General features: G+C 36.0%; 1 protein-coding gene across 1 annotated transcript in view; it reads right to left on the bottom strand.

The window, feature by feature from the left end:
* LOC118195829 (uncharacterized) overlaps positions 1–17,913 on the bottom strand; it is a 112,779-nt gene extending 94,866 nt beyond the window's left edge. The window contains exon 1 of the mRNA XM_035367165.2: positions 17,734–17,913. Within this exon, the coding sequence (XP_035223056.1) occupies positions 17,734–17,745 (12 nt within the window). The 5' untranslated portion in view covers positions 17,746–17,913. The remainder of the gene's footprint in view (positions 1–17,733) is intronic.
* Positions 17,914–22,923: the final 5,010 nt, after the last annotated feature.

Below are 22,923 nucleotides of genomic sequence, written 5' to 3'. Positions count from 1 at the left end.
TTCTTTGCCTCTATTGTCTTATCTTTATCTATTTTCAGATACATTGCGTAAAAATATTTGGTAATAGTAAAATTATGAAATAAGTCAAAGAAATATCAAAACTGCTAAAATTTTTGGCGCCCCCCTGTTGCAGGTCGCGACCTACGGTTTAAGAAACCCTGATTTAGTGTATGGATTAGGTGTATGTAACATTGATTCAGTGTATGGATTTAACTGATTTTTGTAAAGACTTCGCCTAAGGAAGAGATGCTTAGTGAAGTACTTCTTAATAGAAATACATTTGTATTCACACTGAACTCGTTTATCCTATTACACACACAGAAAATCGCAAAAAATCTCACTTAGCCACCCTCTCCGCAGAGTCGAATCCGGGTTTTCAGCGGTCTTATACACTTAACCAAAAGGCATTAGTGGGCTAAAGAAAGGCACGAATTTTACTGCAAATGAAGGCGATCTAATATGTAAGCTATCACACAGATTTGTGAAGAAGATACTATGGAAGGGTGCAGCCTAGTCGGTATAGCGGTTAGTGAAGTTGGTTAACGGACCGATGGGCCCGAATTTGAATCCTGAAAAAGGCACGAAAGATTGTAAATGCATAGTATCTATGCGGCATGGAAGCACTTACAAATACTAGAAAGCCAAATGTCCTCTCGAGTGATTTGGGGGTTGGGGAAGAGAAAATAGATCCTCAGATCCTAAAGATTTTTTTATAACAGCATCACAAATCGCACATCCATTGCATGGATGGAATCACACAACAATGCAATTTTTGCAAAAACAGCAAAATTTTGCTACAATTACAAAATTAAATTACAAAAGTATTATAAATTTTTCTTAAAAAAAGGGTTTTTTTACTCAAGAAAACTGGAAAAATTTTGTTGAAATTCTGTAAGAGCGTTAACAATATTTTTTCCCCTTGCAACAAAAACCGATTTTTTCCTTCAAATATAAAAATTTTGTTTAAAACAACCAAAATGTACTGAACAAAACATGTTATATAGTTTAAAGCAAATCCTTTTTACGGGTGCAAGCTACACTTTTAAAAGATCAGTGACGGGCCGCAGAAAATCACCCGGTGGGCCGCATGTTGCTCGCGGGCCATATGTTGTGTACCTTGACCCAAATGGTTCTCTAAACGTGTATGTGTCTCAAACGGGGGGAAACGCTCGTTTGGGCGTAATATAAAACCTGAAAGCTTTCATATATTTTTTATTTTATTTATTTATTTATAAGATTACAATTTTTTTTTTAATTGGGTGCGAAATATGATCTGAATTGGATACTGCGTATTGCGATTCCTGGACGTTTCGTTTAGGTAATTTTTTACTGAATATATTACTAATGTAGTATTATTAAATGTAAATTCTAAGGATTTAATTTTCTTTTTAAACGTAATTCGTATACTTAATTTTTCAGTATTTGAAAAGAAGGATTCTGACCTCAGAGACTGTGAAAATTATCTAAGCAAAACTGAAAACTCTTCGAATTTCTAGATATATTGCGATGGTGAAGTATTGAATAATGGTTTTTCCTTAGTTTTGTAAAACTGATGGTAAAGAATTCCTCCACCTTTTCCACCAATATTTCATTTTCTCGGTACTGCTTTCGGTCACGTACAAGTCGATCCCAATACGGGAATACTACGAATCTTTCAATGATTTTCTGTTAAAGATGTTTTAAATATGGCATCATATGGGCATCCACTCTCTCGCAGAATACAGATGAAAAATATTACGTCCACTTCCTGCATCCGTCATGGGGGAAAAAAAAATCTGAAAGCTTTTAGTTTTTATATTACGCATAAAGCGGCCTTCCCCCCCCCATTTCGTGTGTTACCTCTATTTATTAAGCATCATGTTCCTCGCACTTAAACCCAATTCAACAGCAATATCGCAAAATATTTAAAAACGGCATATATTTAGAATTTCCGACACCACAGTCTGCACAGTCATTGGATTTTTTGGGGGACGGGCGGGGGAAGCAGATGTTAAAAATAAACAATGCCCTCGCCGAGACTTGAACTTGGACCTCTCAAATACGCGCTGAGTATGCTACCGTTACACTACGAAGGCATGCTGGAAAGAGGGAGAAAGTACCTTAAAAACCTATTAGCAGAATACGTAGCAGACGTAACAAGAATGTGTTTGGAGGTTAAAAATGACTGGAAATTCGATACCAATCAATTATATATGATGTCTTTCAGAGAAACCTGTTTCAGAATTGTTTTACTTGATAAAACGGCAAATTCTTCTTCGACATCTGACACTTCTAAATTCAGTGTGATACATGGTTTTTTAACCACATTTAAGTTTTCAAAACAAAAGTTTAAAGAAAGACATTTATGTTCCCAAGCAATTCACATTTTTAAAATTTAATCCTCTACGAAGATTAATGTCAACATTCAAACTTGCAAACATTTCTAAAGAACTGTCGAGTCATTAAGTTTTCCTGTAGCAGGAGAGGTGAAAAATGTGAAATGCCCTCATGGGACTCGAACTCGTGCTTCCCATTGTACCGCAAAAGGCTGTGGAAAGGAGAAGTGAGAATATACACAATCGCCTGGGGAGACACAATCGCCAATTCCTGGTGGTGACGGATTACTGTCCACCACCTTTTAGTTCGGGCGTCACTTGTAAAGTCATTAGGTTTTTCTGAAGCAAGAAAGGTGAAAATTGTGCAATGCCCTCGCCGGGACTCAAACCCCGGATCTCTCGAATACACGTCAAGTATGCTTCCAATTACACCACGAAGGCATGCGAAAAGGAGGGAGAAAATACTACAGAGTTGTTTTCCGTCCTATTCTTCTGTTCGTTAATTTTTCAATATAACTTTCACTTTTATCTATAACAAATATGTATTATTTTTCTTTAAGCGAATTATTCAGGTCATAGAGCTGTAGAGAATATTAGGTTTTTCCTAGCCAAGAAACGTGAAAATTCAAATCTACCTTCTCCGGAATTCGAACCATGCGGATCTTCAAATCGTCAGATGAATGTGCTAATTATAAGGGCATCCACGAAGACATGCGATAATTCCTTACATTCTCTCCCATTTAAAAGGCGATTGGACAAATGGAAAAAAGTACGCGACCCATTCCACTAAATCCGGATGGTGATGAATTATTGTCGACCACATTTTTATTTTGGGCAACCGCTGCAGAAATCATTAGATTTTTCGGAGTCGAGACATGTGAAAAATGTACAGTCTCCATGCTGGGATTCGCACCACGGATCTTCAAGTTGTTAACTAAATACGCAAACCATTTACACCACGACAGCACACACGGGAGATGTCATGATTGGTGACAGACATCTTTAAAAATAACAGACAAATAGCATATTTTTGTGTTACAAGTCAATGCGAAAAAAAACCCAACAGTATTGCATATCTATTCAATTAAGACTTCAACAATAAGATACATAAACTCTGTCTTTTTGTGCACAGGTAGAGAATTTCCCCCCTTGACAGCCATTCATAAAGTAATAAGATTTTGTATTCAGAAATCACGTCTTTGCTAAAGTTTGAAAAACAAACGACAGCTTTTTTTTTTTTTTTTTCCTCTGCCACTGACATATTTTTATTGCTGCCAACAGTTAGTCAAAGGACGGAAATGAATCATTGTAGTGTAACTTATAAGCATTTTATTTAAGTCTTCGTTTCGGATAAGATTTGCAGCAGTCGTGATGGGTAATCATTGAAAGAAAATCATCCTACCGCATGTTCTGTTTCTTTATTTTTCTCAAGGTCCTCAAAAAAAAAAAAAAAAAAAAAAGAAAAGAAAAGAAAAGAAAAGAAAAAAAAGAAAACTTGAGAACAGAACGTCAGAGAGCGATAGTAGATCACGGCGATAAAACATGCATAATATATTATTTCCATTAGGGAATCCATGAAGTTACTTCTTTTTTGCTTAAACACAGTAAAGCATCGTTTACACGTCTTCTAAGCGACCTCTGATAGAACATATAATGAGAAAATCGTATAATAGAAACTTTAGTTCAAGATGAGATAAATTGTTAATTAGGATTATTTTTTAAATTATAAGAATTCGAACATCATAATATTAAAAATAAGCAAAATTTTACTGTGTTTTTGCTGTAGAACTTTAAAGCTACCATTATACTGCCAACTATACCAATTTTAATTTTCATCATTTACTTTTAGTTTGGTTAAAAAATTGCTAATATTTTAGAAAAAAAAATTAAAATATCTTATTTTTTAAATTATAAGAATTCAAACATCATAATATTTCTCATAAAAAAAGCAAAATTTCACTGTTTTGGTTTTCACTGCTCCTTCGATTTTGTTCAGGCATTGCGTAAAAATATCTTGTGATCATTCATTCACATCTTTTCATTCATTCAAACCATAATAGCAAGTTTTAAAATGTCTGAAATATCTATTTTATTGATTTTTACGATTTGTAACATCTTTTCCGTTTCTCAAAGCGACCTTGACTTTTGATGACTCCATATCTTAAAACCCACCAGCGGTAGAGCGCTAAAGTCGCTGAACACTGGTAGTTCGCTCCGAGTTTCGAATTCCGCGAACGGGCTGGCTGCATGGGCGTTTTCCCCCTGTGTAGTGTGTATACGAGCCAGTTTCCCTCAGGAAGTCCTCCATGAAGGCATCCCTTCCCTTAGGCTCATAGCCCTCGAGGCTCTGCCGTAATCACATAATTCATACCTAAGCCAAACTATTATCTTAAGGCGTATTTAATTATGGTAAAGCACACGAGGGCTATCTGCCTACGGGAGGGATGCCTTCGTGGAGGACTTTCTAAGGGATACTGGCTCGTATACACGTTACACATGGGGAAAACCACGAAAACACCCATGCAGCTAGCCCGTTCGCGGGATTCGAACCTCGGACCGAAATACCACTGTTCAGCGACTTTACCGTTCTGTCGCTGGTGGGCACTATTATCTTAAAAGCCTATACAAGGTCACGTCTTGTAGCATGACATGCAAAAAGAGACAGGTTTCATCCACGTATTTAAAAAAGGAAAAAATCTGAAAGTTTTCAGATTTTGTATTATGTCCAAAGGGTTTTAACATTTTGCGCGTTACTTTATTTTATTAAATATCCTGTTCTTCGCACTTAAACCGTAAAATTCAATTCAACTGCAATATCACAAAATAATTTTAAAAGAGGGTATCTTTAGAATTCCCGATACACAATCTCGAGCGCTGGAGATAAAAATACTTCTCCCCCCCCCCGTAGCGTTGCCATTGCTTGCTTTGAAATCATTGAGATTGTTAATCCAAAATTCGTTAAACTTTTACAAAGTATGAAATACATAATAAAACGAATTCTTAATTCTAAATTTGGTCTTCCATATGCTCATATTCGTGTTGAGAATTATGTTATTCACAATTCTACGGCTCTAGGTACCGTCGTTTTATCACAATGCGAGAAACATACATACATTTATGCAGATTCTCCATTATTTAATTTCTTTAAATATAATACAGGCCAATAAAATTTGGTGGCAACAATTTGAAAAGTAATTCAATGCTTTTAAGTTTTGAACGTAAAATGTCAAAAGGAAATTAATAGCCGTTAGTCGTTCTGGGCAAAATTTGCCCGTGTGAGCTAAAAAATTCTATAAAAATTAAGTATAAGGAATTTCAGCTGGTATCCATTCACTTTTTAGAGTAAATTCTGTTTATTGTTTGTGGCTTATCCCACGTGTTCGACAGTAGCGTCAGATCAGGTCTCTGATATTAGAGCACACCCACGAAATTCATCGTGGCAAGGTGTAAAGATTGTGCCTCTTGTTGACAAGAGTTTGAGCACCATATAGGTGACAAACTTTGTTTAGTTCTACCCCCCCCCCAATTTTGAGGATAGCACCCGGGGGGAACCAGCCCTCTTCCTCTACTAGCAACCTCTCAAAAGGAAGAGTAAATTCTTGAAACAACTCTTCCTCTACTAGCAACCTCTTAAAAGGAAGAGTAAATTCTTGAAACAATCTTCAACAGATTTTTAAGTGGAGACTTTTTGATTCTCTCCTCATAATATGACATGATTCCAGTGCGCAATTAAAATTCATGCAGCATACGTTCGCATAAAATTTAAATGGCACTACAGAATGAGGTCAAGTTGAAAAACAAAAACGCCAGTTTTAGTCAAGTTAAAAAAAATATTCGTCCTTCACATTCAGTTCAGTGTTTTTTCTTCTGCCGTTTCTATTAGCATAGACTTATTCGTTAAAATATTCAATTCACAGCACTGAGTGAGTAACTTCAGATAAGCATCTTCCGAACCTCTGGAAATTTCCTTTTTGAATATGTACCTTTTTTCAAGTAGATTTTGAGAATATTGTTGCTTGTAAAAATTCTTTAAATTTTTCCTTTTTCGCTTTTAATTAGAGTGCGTTTTTATTTTTTTAAATATTTCACCAGCAACAGTTCTTGATTACTGCGCATGGCCATGAGGCCCGAGCGTCAAGTCTCAGGAATGAAGGATCTCTAGCCCTTCGGTCGTAATCACATTATGTTTCGGCTACGCGGGACTTGATGTCGAAAGGGTCAATTCCCAGAACCCTCAAAATTCCAGGAAACCCACGTAGCTAGGTTACTATTAGCACTTACTACAAAGACTTGAACGCTAATCGATTATCGCTCAGATTGGGATCACGTGAAACTTCAGAAGCAGAACTTTCGTCTGACTGGTTGTCTTTACCCGGGACTAAGGTCCAGTCGAGACATTTTTGGTGAGGTTTGAAAAAATCCCGCGTAGCCGCAACATTGTTTCCGTAGCTAGGCGGAACTTTGCTTTAGGTGGGGCTCTTTTTTTTTAGGAATCCTCCCGTTCAAATCAGTGCTACCAGAATCTCGTTTCTCAGAGTAGTGTCTAGCAGGGACAGTAGTCATGTGTGATAGATAACTTATCTGCGACTCCAGACTGTATTAATCAGGTCCTAAGCAGCAAGTTAACAGAACAGAACAAAAGTCAGCAAATGATACAGTAATAAAGCTTCTTCTATTAATAAATCTATAAGGTATTCACCCCACTCCTTTCTGCATACCTTCGTGGTGTAATGGTAGCACAATCGGCGCGTTTTCGAGAGGTCCGGGTTCGAGTCACCGGGAGGGTATTGCACCTGAAGCATGTTTCCTGCTTCAAAATAACCTAATGGTTCTACAAACCTACATGGTCAGCAATTGTATATTCTATCTTATTAAGTAACCTTCCCTTCTAACCACAAACTGGATTTTAAATCGTGTTTCTGTGTGAGGTATACTGCGTCTGTGCTACTCCCTTCCTATCTCCACATAAATTTCCAAATGTAAATATGGAATACTTTACGATTAATATAAACAGGAAGAAATCGAGGCAGATATGAAACATCGTATAAGTGTATAAGACATATGTATGTGAAACATACAGCCGTGTATCATTACATTTTAAAAGTAAGTGATTTTAATTTCATGAATGACGGGTCATTTCAAATACAAGAATGTCCTATCACAGAACTGCTGCGAAAGATGCCGAGAAGCATATTTAAAAAATAACTTTAATATAGACGATTGAACGCGGCAGAAAAACATGTTTATGGGAATTGGAAAATGATCATTTTCATCAAACAAATGTCAAAGCAAAGCGAAATGTATATCTCCATTTCCGGAATTTATGAGTGTAAATACAGAAAGAACTCTTTTAGCAGTAAAATCTATAATAGTTATAATGCGCCTTAAAAGTACTGCTTAATTCAAAACAAATCAAAGCTTTCAAACAAATAAGTGAACGCAAAAATGCACTAGAAATGGGGACTACCAAAGAGAATTATTCCTTAAGTAGCCAGTAGTTTTCAGAACATAAATAACTGTCAACTTTGAACACCATCTGTCTCAGGCGACATCCTCTATATAAGACTAAAACTGTCTAAAACGAAGATGGGTCGTCTTAAGGTCTTATCATACATTCAAAACATTTCGGAAAAACAACTCTTTAGAACAATTTTTCTGTTTTCTCACAAGTTATGAAACAGCCACTCACTGAGAATCGTTTTGGGGTTACCATTGTAACGGAAACTAGTTCGCCAATACAAATGATGATCGATGATGTGGGATTCGATGGTGATAACTGATCGGTTATTAAAAATGAACAACTTACAATTTTTTGAGAAAGAAAGGAAAAAATCGTGGATCATCCTTTCAATGGTAAAGCATGTAGAAAAATTGTTTGAAACAGTTGTTCGTCTGAAATAAATGGATGTGTGATACCAGCCTTAGTAGTTTATGTGCAAAGAATATACGCAATTCTCCCATGAATACTCTTCCGAAATAGCAAATAACACGTTATGCTAGCGTTGGAAAATCTTGGTTCGCATCCAGGCGAAACTTTAGTGATTGTTTGTGTTTCCAGCTCCAAGAAAAACATAACGTCTCAACAAACGTAATAGTATTTTTCAGTAAAAAAGAAAAACATAAAACAAACTATTATTTGTTTTCATGATTATATTATTTATACGTTAGAAACATCCTTAATGAAGTCCGTCTCGAAATATGGAATGTTACACTATGCTACCATTTATTCACCAGTTTGAAAAGTGTTACTACATCATAAAAATGTTACACAACCCATACTAATGGTTGTATGGCTTGGGGACACAACGATAGTGAAATGGACATGGGGGCTCAAGTGATTGAAAAACTACAGGTCACTGATAACCAATAACACTGACGCTTACCAGCTGTGAGCGCCGCCCAGCCGTTGTAATGTTTAGTAACGTTGACTGCCGTATCGATGGTCACGGGTTAGAATCCCGAAAAGGTATGGATGTTTGTAAGTGTACAGAACCTGTGCAGCAAGGGAGCACTCAAAATACATGGCGAGCTGAAATTTCTCTCGAGAAGGTGGTAGGAAATGAGGGATGGGAGACCCTCTGACCGTCTTCCACCCCCCCCCCGCCGAGTGTTCTTCAAACCTGGGGTGAAACTGCACAGTTAGTACGGTGAGACTGTCCCTGTACGACTGATGGTCAAATTTTGGTGTCCTGCCCATTTCTTTTGTTGTTATTATTATTTACTGACTTTCTGATGAAAGTAGAGTATGCCCACGAATTATTATTGTGGCAAAGAGTACAAGACTGTATCTGTCATTGGAAAGAAAGCGCTTTGAGCACCATACAGGTGATAGTCCTGCTTTATGCTCAGTTTCGCTCCAAATATATCGACTCGCCGCATATTGAGTGCCAGCATGCCACACAGATATTTACAAACATCCACGCCTTCTCCGGGATTCGAACCCGGGCCTTTCTATACGGTAGTCAGGATCGCTCAACACTTTCCAGTTTGGACTACTTCTTCCACTTTTACCTGTATCTATAGCAGTGAGTTATGGGTAGACCAGTTGCTTTGATCAGCACTGATATGAGACCTCCAGGCTAATTTTATTTTAATAATCACTTTATCTTAGGTGACGAAGTCACGCAATCAGGTTCCTGAAACACTTGCCTATCCTGTATATAATGTATATATCCCTATACTTGTGTGCATAACTTATTTATTTGCATAGCATAACTTAATAAACATAATAACATAATAAAGTCCAAAAAATCGTGAGAGTGCTAAATCAAATATTGAAGACTCGATAAATAGTAAAAATGGCAAGTAATTTCGTGATGCAATTATAGCGATAAGTAGTAGTAGATGAATAAGCAATTTAGTGCTGATTAAGTAGGAAATGTAGCAATTTTGCTATTAAAGCGGGCATAACTGGTTCTTGAAATAGTAGAATGGTAGCTGCACCGAAATGCTGTAGAATAAATTCAATTCGGCGTCGGAGAGTGTTAGTTAACTTCTGCTTAGCTGGAGCGAATAATTAATTTATAATTACTGCATCGCCCTATACCAGTGACTGTTAACCCACAAATAATGAGGGTCAAAAAATAATATTCCTGACAATAGCAGGTATCCTTTCGCTTTATTTAGCAATAGAAAACGTCGTTAGAAGTGTCTTAAAAATTTCTGTACTGTTACCAAATATTAATTTACAGACGCAATTTTCCACATTATTGTCTTTTCTCTTCCTACACGGCGCTGTATCTTCAAAATGCTTTCATCATTGATATCATTGAGTAAGTGAATTTCGTGATCAATTTTCTAAACTTTATTAAGATATAAAATGCTGTTTTCTTGAATGAATTATATATACGGTTCAGTACCATCTTGCGTCGTACCTTCCAGAATTTATGTAATGCTTATACATAAGAATCGAAAACTGTTTTGAAGCCATATGAACAGTCATTGCAAAAACTATTTGCAAAAAGGCCGAAAGAAACTACATGCAATAAGTACAGGCAGGTCTAATTCTCTTAACTTTCCTGTAACTTTTTTTTTTTTTTTCATTTTGAGTATTTTTTTGTACGGCGGTTTCTTTTCAATTTATGTTTGGCAATGTTTTCTTTTTCACGAAGGCCGAGAAGGGATAAGGTTAGACCTCTTCTCCCGCCCCTCTTTAAACACTCTTTCTTAGAACTTCAAGAATTTCCTAAAATGGATCCGAATCTCGGTAAATAATTTTTTCTTACAGATTCAACGTTTTCCCAAATCTTGGAAAATGAAAGAAAACGCAAGAATTTTCTGAGAACAATAATTATTTACCTCAGAATTAGAGCGAACGTATAAATAGAGTCACGCAGATGGATAACGCCGAGGACGAACGGACAGATAGCGACATCACACGGGACGTTTAAGGTCCAACGATCTTCATACTTTCGGGATTACGTTATCGTTCTGTAACATAAGCTGCCATCAAATGGCGTCACTCGAACCGGTACCGGGCGCGGGTGCATTCGAAACTGCAGAATTCGATGATGACCAAGCGCTACCCGAAGTGGAGGATTGTGTTTCTGAGGCCCGCCGCCGCGGCGCCCACCTGGCAAACAAAACCTATCTACCTTTTGTGCTGTTATTGTCCTCCTATCTTTTGCTGTTTTTCCGCTCTTGCCTCTTATGGGAATGGCAGCACCAATTTTTATTTTTATCACATTTTCCGATCGGACATTCTTTTTTTCACGGCTCGATAAAGACGGTGAATGAAAGGGAAAAAAAAAACAGTTTCCTTTTGGCGTAAAATATAAAAATGTAATAAAATACGTCCTAGGTGGCATGCAAACGACTATTCTGTGCTCAAGAAGGCACTAAAAATATCTTTTCTTACTAAAAATTCTCTCGCAAATTTTTATAAAAATAATAATTTAAATACATTACAGAAATTGTGGAAAACCAAATGACTGAGTGCAGGTACACAATATATAGCGTTACAAACTTGTTTTATTTACTACAACGTTAGTACTAATTTTTGTACAGGAAACAACAGAATGAGCAGCTATTCCGTCTGAAAGCTTTCAGCGTTTTCTGCGCATTTAGCGGCTTTTATTTTAAAATAAATAAATAAATAAATAAAATAAAAATCTGAAAGCAAATTTTATATAAAAAAAATTTTATAAATATAAAAAAACAATTTTTTTTTTTTTTTTTTTTTTTTTTTTTCATTTAACAGGCACATACACGTTTCGACAGCATTTGGGGGTGCCGCCACATTTTGTTAAAATACTTAAAAACAGCATATCTTCGGAAATTCTAATTTCCGATAGACAGTCTCGCAAGCTGTGGATAAAAATTATTTATTCCCTACACTGCTGCCACTGCAAACTTTCAAATTTATGAGTTTTTGTAAACAAAAATTTGTAAAAATTTTTACAAAATAGGAAACAGACAATTAAACTAATTCCAAATTCAAGCTTCCAGGTGCGCATGTTCGGGTGGAGGACCACGTTATTCAAAATTTGACGACGCTAGGTATACTCGTTTTTTCACAATGCGAGAAACTTATATACGTTTGTGTAGATTCTTCATTATTTAGTTTCCTTAAACATAATACAGGGCGATAATATTCGGTGGCAACAATTTGAAAAGTGGTTCAGGCATTTAGTGATTCAATGGAAAATGCCGTTTAGAGACAATAGCCCTTACGCCCATTTGGGCTAAATATTTTCTTTGGATACTAAAATTTACATATAGTGGTGATATAAATGTTAAAGAGAATTTTTTACGCTTTTACAAAGAATATTAAATTGTACAGCGATTTTTCTATGAAGTATAAAATTTTGTTACAGGTATAATGTAGAAACTAAATAATAAATGAACAATAAAATAATATTACAAAAGTAATAATATTACAAAAGTAAAACTATTGTCATTAAGATTACAAGTCACTTTTTGTGACTGCTACAATCAAAATATACATTAATAACATTAATTGCTAAAAATTATAAATAAAAGTGAGACTTATACTGCTTTGAGATTGTCGCTGATTATAATAAGATAATTCATTAGACTCTGAAGCTTCTGGCGAAGACATTTACTCCTGCGAATCTGATGAAACCATTCACGAGCACTGTTTGGTGCCATACGGCCGAAAATGTAGATCTTATCTTCATATGTCATTTGACACTGAAACAAATAGTCGTCTAATGTACCTGGCAAGCCATAAATGAAAGTGTTTGTGTTATGTAGACTAAAATGGAATAATTTAGATGAACATATATTTTTATGGAATAGTTACTGGAAGAATAAATAGCATTTACCTTTTTACCCATCATCTCACGTAAATTAGTTTCTACAAATTTTTATAAAAATTTTTACATTATAAAGACTACATTCTACATTATACAGACATGTATTTTAAATATATTTATCATTTGGTTGCAGGACAACAAGAGCCAACAAAAATTATATGCATCAACGTTGCCTACTTTTACTTAAATTACATGTTTTCTTCTTACTATTTTCAATAGCTTTAAGATATTATTTTCAATAAAGTTTTAAGTAAACATTAGTCTTAATGTGTCTCTATGAACAGTTTTTATTACAGAAATTTTGTTTCGGTTTTTAAAGCAATGAAGAACCGTTTATGCTCTTTTTTTATTCGTATACAATTTTATCCGTATCCCGAATCATTCTTTTTCTTGTTAACAGTAAAACTGCTGTTGTTGCCAATGCTCACTTCTCTGACCTATAGTCAGCCCAAGCCCTCGAAATTCATCTGGCCAAGGAGCACAAGTTTACGCCTGCCGTTGGCAACAGCCTTAAGCACCTTTCAGATGACAGTGCGATTTAGCTCAGTTACTACACTTCCAATTCTGATGGACAGCACCCCCGGGGGAGTGGGTACAAGGGTCTCGCATCCCTCTTCCACCAACCTCTCGAAAGGACTTTCGGCTTCCACATATTTAGAGTGCACCCATGCCACACGGACACTATACATTTACAAACATCCATGCCTTCTCCGGGATGCGAACCCGGGTCCTTCGGCACGGCATTTACCGTCGCTAACCACTATACCAGTTGGGTGGCTTGATAGTCAAATATTTCAGTTATATAACACATATCTTCGGTTTTTATATCCTAGTTTAGAAAAGTCTAGAATTGTGTATTAGGATTCGAGACGGGGAAATCTGGGATATCTCAGATTGGACAGGCATCCAAATCCGGTTGGTGGAAAGAAGAAAGTCGCTTACAGGATTAGAATAGAGTGAAAGAAAACAGATTCTATTGAGCACGTCTGTATGCTGAAGAGAAGCACTTTATTCCTGTGTTATTTGGTGACCACTTTTTGAGTAGGTTACTTTTTTTTTCCGTGACAAAACGAAAAGCACATCAAGTGACACTTGAAGATTTCTCTTCATGAAAACTGAAATCTACAGAGGGTGTTCACACATTTTTGTAAAGAATTTGCAAAGATTTATTTATAAACACAACTTAGAATTTTATTTTCTAATATTTTCAACCTGACAGCCCCTTTGTTGAACTATTATATTACATCTTGATTTCCAAGATAAAAGTCCTTTTCTTTAAAACATCAAGTTTGATTTTATTTCACTCCTCCTTCACAACCTTCCCGAGTATCCGATGTTTTGAGATAAAGAGCCTGTTTTAAAAGTCCAAATGCACGGTAATCCACAGGAGGCACATCAGCGGACTCGGTTGAGATGGTGTTAAAAGGAATAGCTTCAATTCCGGATTCAATTTTCATTTTTTTTTTTTTTTTTTTAAATGAAGCAGTAGACTTAGAGGTATGGCTCGGAGCCTTAATACTGATTGTACCTAACATAGTGAAGATTGTTTGGATAAAGCGATGCAAACTTCTTCTTTGAAAATAGGTGTTAAAACATATTTCTGATAGTAATCCGAATTAATTTCGACTTTTTTTCTACCTTCCTTATTTCCAGTTTTCCGTTATAAAAGAATCCAGTAATAACCGTAAAACCTTTAGAAAATCTTTCCTTGTTTTCTCTGAACCAGTCTTTTTCTCCGCTTTTTTGGTAGTAAATTGATTTTTTTTGTATTGCAATCAGATAAGTATATCCAAGCCTCATCATTTGTAACTATATATTTCCATTTTTCATCTGCCAAATAATTTTCATACGGCAATCTGCACATGGTCTTACGCCGGGAAACATTTTTTGCCATTTTTACGCGATGAATATCGTGTTTTTTTGTTTTGATAAACTTTAAATCGGATATTATATTTTTTTCACAGTTCCTACAGAAATATCTAAAGATTTTTCAATAGCTCTTTGGGGGGCTGGATTTTTCTTTAAAACATGAGATAGCGAGATTTAATAAGAGCTTTACGTACCTTTGTTGGGTATCCTAGGCCTTTTTCCCAGGCAGATGTAAAATTTGACGTTTCGTTCCTTTCATATTAATTATGTCACTTATTTTACGTGTAGAAATATTAAAACCATGCTTTTAATGTCTTTTTTAAATCACTGATTAAGAGTATTTCTCTTCGGACAGCGCAAAATCGTAGCCTTCGATCCATCGTTTATTTTTCAGCGACATTTTACAGAAAAAGAAGATTTGGTTTAATCCTAGTATCCGGTGCATACGGGATTTGGTTACTTTTGGCGACTTTATGATGAGCAGTAAAAACGAGACATATACGATGAGTAGTAAACGGGTCATTTAAAGAATATATATAGTTATACATAGTATATACTATGCATGTAGTGATAGTATATAGTGTATAGTATATACATAGACGATTTTGGGTCATTTTTGGTGTTGGCGATAATTTTCAAAGTCGAGACAAGTGTGCACCGTATACTAGGATTTTACCGAAGATTTTTAATGCTGCAGATGATAATTAAACCTTATTTCAATTTGATGCCAGTCACGTTTGTATTTTAAAATCATTATTTAAATTCAATTATTAAAAATCAAAATTGTTACAAAAATGTGTGAACACCCTTTTTATATGTGTGATAAAAGCTTCTACGAAAAATGCGTTCTTTGTTCAACATGATCAACTGAAATTAATATATGGTGTTTTCATTTTTTTACATTATTTATTTATTAACGTGCTTCACCTTTTGGCGCTACGTGGAAAGGGAGATGGATGCTTCATAATGGGCTATTTAAAGGAAAATGGCTCGTATCCACGTTACACATGGGGATAACCATGAAAACGCCCATGCAGACAGCCCGTTCGCCGGGACTCTAACCCCGGATTGAACTACCAATGTTGGCGGTTTTTACCGCTCGGCCGATGGTGGGTACCATTTTTTATATTAAATATGGTAGAGTTTCGAAGTCTTAGGATTTTAAAAATAAAATATTCTTAACTTTTTAAAAATATAATTAGCATTTCAGACACATTGAAAAAAGGACGCTAAAATTAAATTTGAATACCAGTAGCCATACAGTAGTAGTACAACAGTAATATTAAACATTCTGCAGCTAAAATGTTCTTAAAATTTATCGACGATATTCTTAAAATGAAGTTTCGATTATGTGTCTTTCAAGAAATCGAAATGTACCTATACGACTTTTACACGAATAATTTAAAAAAAAAAAATTATTTTCACAAGAGCCCTCGAAAGACGTATAAAGGATGCTTTCAAACACAATGAATGAAAACTCTCGTAGCGGCACTTTCATGCGACGTTTTTATCTGAAAATATAGTATCCTCAGAATATAAATAAAGATAATGAGTACTACCTCTCTACGACGGCCACCTCCACAAAATATAAACTGACTTCAAAACCATCCGTGCTCAGTCCCTTTCAGAGCTTTCAGTAAATGTATTGGTAGAATTTTGTACTTTTATTTTAAATCGCCCAAACGGTATATTGGTTAGCGTACCGAAAAACCTGTGTTCAAATCCCGGAAACGGCACAGATATTTGTAAATGTCGCTGTGCGGGATAGGGGCACTCTATATATGCGGGGAGCCGAAAGTCCTCTCAAGAGGTTGATGGTAAGGGAAGATGTCCTCTCAAGAGGTTGAAGGTAAGAGAAGATGGTGAGGACCCAAGCCCCCCCCCTATGGTGTTCTCCATCAAAATTCGGGGGCGGAACTGAGAGACATTGCACTGTCACCTGCATTGTGCTCAACGCTCTTGCCAAAGAAAGGTGCAATCTTGCACTCCTTGACATTACGAATTGCCACCATGAATTCGTGAGTAAAAGTTTACAACCGGATGCCCCTTGTTTTTTGGCGATTCTTTTTTGACGCCAAGATCGGCTCCAGAAACGCAAATTTTAAGATGGCCGCTACGCAAAACCAAAATAAGAAGTCAAAGAATTGCACAAACATTGCACAAAATAGGCATTGCGCACCGCCTTAAATTTGTCCATATACATATCAATCTATTTTCGTTTAAAAAAAATCAGGAAGTTAAAACAAAGTTGAAACTATCATGGCAACCAGAAATGAGGTTTCATCGCCAAAATTTAAAAAAAAATTGTCGCTAAAGGGGCAACCAATTCTACACTGGAGCCAATTCGTGAATTACTGATGTTACTATCAGACAAGTGAGATAAGTCACAGCAACAAATCTGCAATGTTTAAAAAAAAAATTTAAAAAAAGGGTCGATACTTCTTAACTAATAGTCATTTTATTCATTATCCAATTCCTCTTCTGGAACTTAACGCATAAACGACCGACTGATTAGTTAATTCTCTGAGCTAATAAAAGCTGATTAAAATTTTTATTTTTGCGAGGAGACATTTTACAACATTGGTATTTAAAAAAATTTTTAATATTTTAATTATAATCTCTTTTTTAAGGTGTTAAAGTTTAATCTCAAGTTTTTAGGTTGCTAGCTAATTTTATTTCTTATATCCTCGTAAATATTAAATATTTAAAAAATCCTTACTAAATTTTACATACGGGAAATTTTAAAGGTATATAATTATTCATGACGACTGCATTATAATAGCGTCTGCTAATTTATAAGCGAAACAAAAATTATTATTAATTTATCCAACATACTTAAGTTTTGACACCATAATGTAATAATCACAGTCTATATCACATAAGATACATTAAGTTATAAAAAATATATTCCAGTTAATCATTAAGTACATCATACGTAATGTAAACATGTTTTCACTGAAGATTATTAATTACCAAAAGGAAACAGGTCGGGAGGCATTAAAAGCGGTAAAAGACGTTAGGGCTGCAAAATACTACAATTTAAAATGTTACGTTAAATCCTATTTGCATCATAGCAAAATACATCGCAATCATATGTAAAACTTTGTAGTATAATCGATGCCGTTATAAATATACATAGTTATACTATAGTGTTTGACTCATAGCATTATTTAAATTCGTTTCAAATGTTTCTCATTTCACAGAAGCCCGCGAAAATTTTTGAATTTTAAAGAAGGATTATTATAGAGAAGACCAACGAAATAAACACTTACCTTGGTCGCCATCTAATTGAAACTCATTACTAGCAAATAAAAAAAAAGAATTCCACAAATCCTCTCTCCACACTAAAAAAGGAGTCAAAACATCCCTTCGCACTCGAACTGCTCTTGTAACAAGTGGCCGCGTGAGTACCGCATCTGAATCCACAGAACTTCTTGGCTAAAACTGTCACCGGCTTGGCGAGCCGCAGCTCCGGTGAGAAAGAGACAATTACGCCAATCTTTTAGGTTGTTTGTGCTTCGTAAACTTTCTAGGGTTTCCATACGAAATGTTTCTCGCTTCCTTGGCAAACTCGTGTATTTAATGTGCAGTTTTTCCTTTTTCCAGCTGTGGATCAGCGTGTTTGCTGCTCGGATAAAGGACTTCATGAGAGTTCTGATATATTTAGACTCTAAAAAGTCTTCTGCGCGATCTTTGAAAAATGTTTGTTCTTAATGTCCAGTCTAATTATATATATATAATGAAAAATAAAATTAAAAAAATTTTTTAATTCATTTCATATTCACTTTGGAATGAACCATATGCAAAAACCAGGAACCCAGAAGCAGAGTAGCAAATTAAAAGAAATGGGAGGGCTGGAAAATGATACCAAAACAAAAAATGAAAGATAAGGAGTGCAAAAAATTACAAAATTATAACGTCAAAAACGCAGACAACTTCAAAATGATTACGAAATAATAGACAAATTTTAATTTTTTTGGTCGGGGGCGAACAGATCAAGTGCAAAACGAAAAGCTGCAAAAACAAATAATCCGAAACTTGAAAAAAAAAAAAAAAAAAAAACTGTATGCAAATGTTTAATCCAACATTTCAGAAACAAAACTATATGCAAATTTTGAAAACGTTCAAGCCGGATAAAAAATAAATCATACGCAAACAAAAAGCTTAAAAATCTAATTTCCCCCACTCGCCAGTTTGAGTGGGCTGTGTCCAAAAACGTGTAAAACAGATGTAATCAAGCTTATGAAAAAATAAATGAAATAAATGAATATTTGATCAAAAAAATATAAAATAAAAATAAAAAATTAGAACTACTAGTTAATTCTTAAAATCTGTAACATTAGAGGAACAAAAGTTTTGAAATGAAAAACTATATTGAAATTAAATAAATCTGATGTGGACCCCCACATGACTTGTAGGGCGTATTAAATTACACACATTTTTTGCTGCATTTCATTTAAATTTATTCCCTCGAATATCATTAGAGGTGTTTTTCTCATTCAATCTTCTCCCTTCGCGGTAAAGCAAAAATACAGAAAAACTCGAAGCATATTCATTAAAAGTTGTCAAACACAGAAAAACCTAAAACTCCAAATATCGTTTATAGAATATTTTCTCCTTCCTTTCTGCATACCTTCGGGATGTAACGGTTAGCGGAGTCCCAGCGAGGGCAGTGCACATTTTTCACATCTCCTGCTTCAAAAAACCTGATGACTCTATTAACGGCGCCCGAACTAAAAGGTGGTGGATGATGATCCTTCACCACCAGGATTTGGCGTTTGGAACTCTAAATCCCCAGTCGCCTTTAAAAGGGGTATTTTCTCCCTCCTTTTATGCATGTTTTCGTGTTGTAGCGGTAGCACATTTGGCGCATATTCTAGAGATCCAGGTTCGAATTCCGGCGACGGCATTGCACATTTTTCATGTCTTCTGCTTATAAAAAAAGACCTAACAACTCTGCAAGTTTTTTATAAAAAATTTGTAATTAAAATTAAAGTTTCTAAACCAAAATAAGTAATTAAGCTAGCGGAAAGGAAGACAAAATTTCCGATGCACAAAACTGAAAGTTAACCGTTGATCCCACTGTGCAAAAAGACACTGAAATTCACCAACTGACTTAATTCACTGTTCTACTAAGAGTTCAAATGCAAACAAATGTTGACTTTATTGAACCTAGTGCCACTTTTAAACTGTTGATAATTCTAAATGTGTTGGATGTAGATTAACTTAAGGCATAAGAACCTTATACGGAACATAAGAACAACAAACTTCAATCACTTTTAAAGCAAAAAAATGCGCAATTTACTGACATATAAGAATATAAAAACTGAGCTCCCCGAGATGGGTGAGTTAGTGTCATCTGGTATATATGTAATAATAGCAAGAAAAAAGGTGGAGCAGCGTCGATGCGTAATAGCTATATAGGATAGATCGTAGTTCCATATTGAAGAAAAGGAATTCTGTTTGCTTAGTATGCTAATATGTTGACTTCGTAATATTTAAAAAAAACTTGGCAGTCGAGGCAGTTTTAATTCCACTTTTATTTGTAATTGACATTTGTGGCCACAGTTCACTTGGTGCTCTAGTCGTGTCTATTCAAGGAAACTTACAGTTTTTGATATTATTCCGATAGGAAGCGAGCCCAGCGAAATTGCGCATGAGCACTGCACGGACAGAAGCTAAAGTGCGTAGTTTTTCAATATGGAAGCACACGAAGAGAAAGATTTTGGTTTGAGTTAAAAGTTTCAGTTCCCAATTATTACTGCGGCAGGCCACGCAAAATGAAATGATCTAGAAATGACGCAATCCAGAGAAATTATTACAATTTTTAGAACAGAAAGGAAGAATTAAAGATTTTAAATTAGTTTAAATTATAATTTTGATTCACATATTTTTTTTTATCTTACATATATATATAATTTTGGTGCCACCGATTGCAGCCAAAAAGGAAAGCGCATAACTAAATGTTATAGCAGTCCCTTAAACAAAATTTCAATATTCTGAGGCCTACACGTTTTTCAGTTATGCGAGATGCATGCATACGTAAGTACAGACCTCACGGGGGAAGAAAAAACTCTTCAGAACCCATTTTAAATCCATTTTACAATCCGTTTTGGGAAAAAGAATCCTTTATTCTGATTATTAAAATAATTAGAAAAACTTAAATATATTTTTGATGTAGTTTTGGCGGAAGACGGAACCAGTTTCCATTTTAGTCATGGCCGAGATAACTTTGAAGAGATTCCTATGAGTGTAAAATCAACACCCTTATTAAAGAGGCAAGGAAAATCGGCACTAGTGTTAGAAGTAACAAACACTTGTTGCCAGCTAATTTAAGATAGCAACTTCTTGATACACTTGGTGCAATCCGGCGGCTTGCACTGGGGTGGGGACCGTCTCCCTCGCTCCCTCTCCAAATGATAGAATCCAGCACTGACACGGACAGTCTTCAATTGTCCCAGCAAGAGCACCATCGCTGTCAAGGCACCCACAATGCACCCAATAGTACGGGAGCAGCACAGGGGCTTGATATCCTTCATCGGCCATGCACTGGGGCACATCCACGTAGTAAAGCTGAGCAGATACCTACATATGCAGAGATTCTGCATAAAGATACCCAGCACACATTGAAGGGCATGCCAACTCTTCTAATTTCTCCCAAGAGCACTGAGCATGCAATCAATATACAAAGGAGTTAGAAAAACATGCCTCACCAACGGACATGCGCACAACTTTACGAAGCATCCAAAAACTCAACAAAGGTGGAGTTGCAGTGCGCTGCAACACCAAAGAAGACGTCCACAAGTTAAATGAGGTCCTGGACGCAATGAAGGCATTATGGAAAATTTTAGTACTTCAGTTCCTCAGAAGACATCCCCGAAGTGCTCCATAAACAACATCAATGGGGGTCGGCAGAGGAGGTAACAGAACTAGTGACAAAGAATTTCAATCTCTCCGACAAAGATTTAAAGTCTCCTTCAGACTAAGTGATCAACGAAATAAAGCATCAAAATGGGTGCCTGACTGCACACCGGAAGCCTTCAGAACAATGATGGACAGGTTACAGGTTGTAAGGATCTTAAGTTTTACTAACGTTTATTTTATGTTAAATCTTTACTATCACTTCTTATTTTCTACTTCCGGCCAGAATTAAAAGCTTTAACTTATTTATGCGAATTTGTCTTGCTAACGCCAAGTACTTAAGTTATGGCTTTTTGCCAAGCAAGAGAGAAAGGAAGGAGTTACTAGAAGCAGGCCGCTTGCCATAGTAGTTTTACTCGGTTACTGGTTGCCTTCAAGGCCAGAGGTTTAATCCTCTTGATAATTTTAAACGTATCGTAGTGCTAGCAGTTCTCTGTACTACATACGGATTTTTGTTAATATACAGCAAATCTTGGAGTTAGGCACTTGTTTGATTAATCCAAAGTTAGTTTAGTTAGAGTTTAGTTAATATTTTTATATTCTTACGTTCAGACCACAAGTGGTTGGTCTCTGTATTCCGAAGTTCCGGAAATTCATTGTAAAGAGAGAAAAATAAAGGGTTTCGTATACCCTTCCTGCGTGTATTGTCTACTTCCCCAAATTTATTGAACATAGCTTTAGTAAGCTCCCTGTTCCGAGTCAGGACAGTTAATGTTTCCAAAGCAAGTAAAGAGGAATACAGAACCTGATAGTGGCGCCCAACGAAGAAGCATAACCATGGCCGAGTTTCAAGAAGAACATGTGCTGCCTGCAGAAGCGGCTCAGAATCCAGAAATGCCAGCTGCCGCCCTGGAAGGATTTGGTTACATCGTCCAGACCATGCGCGCATCGATGAAACCAGAAGCAACATTTAATGGAAACTCACCGGTAACCACTTTTTTGAAAAAATTGGATGACCACTTTATGCTGTATCCAGTCCATGAGTTCCAGAAAGTCACCTTAGCTGCCAGCGCTTTGAGGGGCCAAGCGTTTAATTGGTTCAAATGTATAGGCAGAAACCTCTTGGGTCAAGCGGGAAGTCCCACCTATACTTACGAAAATTTTAAGACTGCCTTAATAAAAGCCTTCCCTGTCGTAAGAAATCGTTCAAAATTAGAAGCAGAACTCTTCAGCATATACCAGCAACGAATTGAAAATCTCTTAAGTTTTATTTTTAAAAAAATTCACGTCTTTAAACTCTTGTATGGAAGCCGTCCGGATCCTGAGATAATCCAAGTGATTTTGCGGAGGTTACTTCCCCAAGTACAAGACTTTATTGAATTAAGAAATCCGACTACACTGGAAAAGTTATTTGAGCTAGAAATCCAGTTTGAAAGTAGAAGAACGGCGGACATTGAAAGAAGACGCCAGTATGAGCAACGAAGCCAATTTGGTGCGCCAAGACCACAGCAAAGTCAAGAATACGGCTACGGAAGCAAAGCGAATCAGTGGTCAAGGAAACCCGAGTATACAAAAACAACCGGCGAACGTCGACAGTTCAA

Source organism: Stegodyphus dumicola, chromosome 6 (assembly GCF_044657685.1).
Source record: "Stegodyphus dumicola isolate Sdum_Otavi_A_Nest chromosome 6, ASM4465768v1".
Taxonomy (NCBI): Eukaryota; Metazoa; Arthropoda; class Arachnida; order Araneae; family Eresidae; genus Stegodyphus; species Stegodyphus dumicola.
The sequence above is the reverse complement of the archived record's forward strand: the minus strand, read 5'-3'. Positions and strand labels throughout refer to the sequence as shown.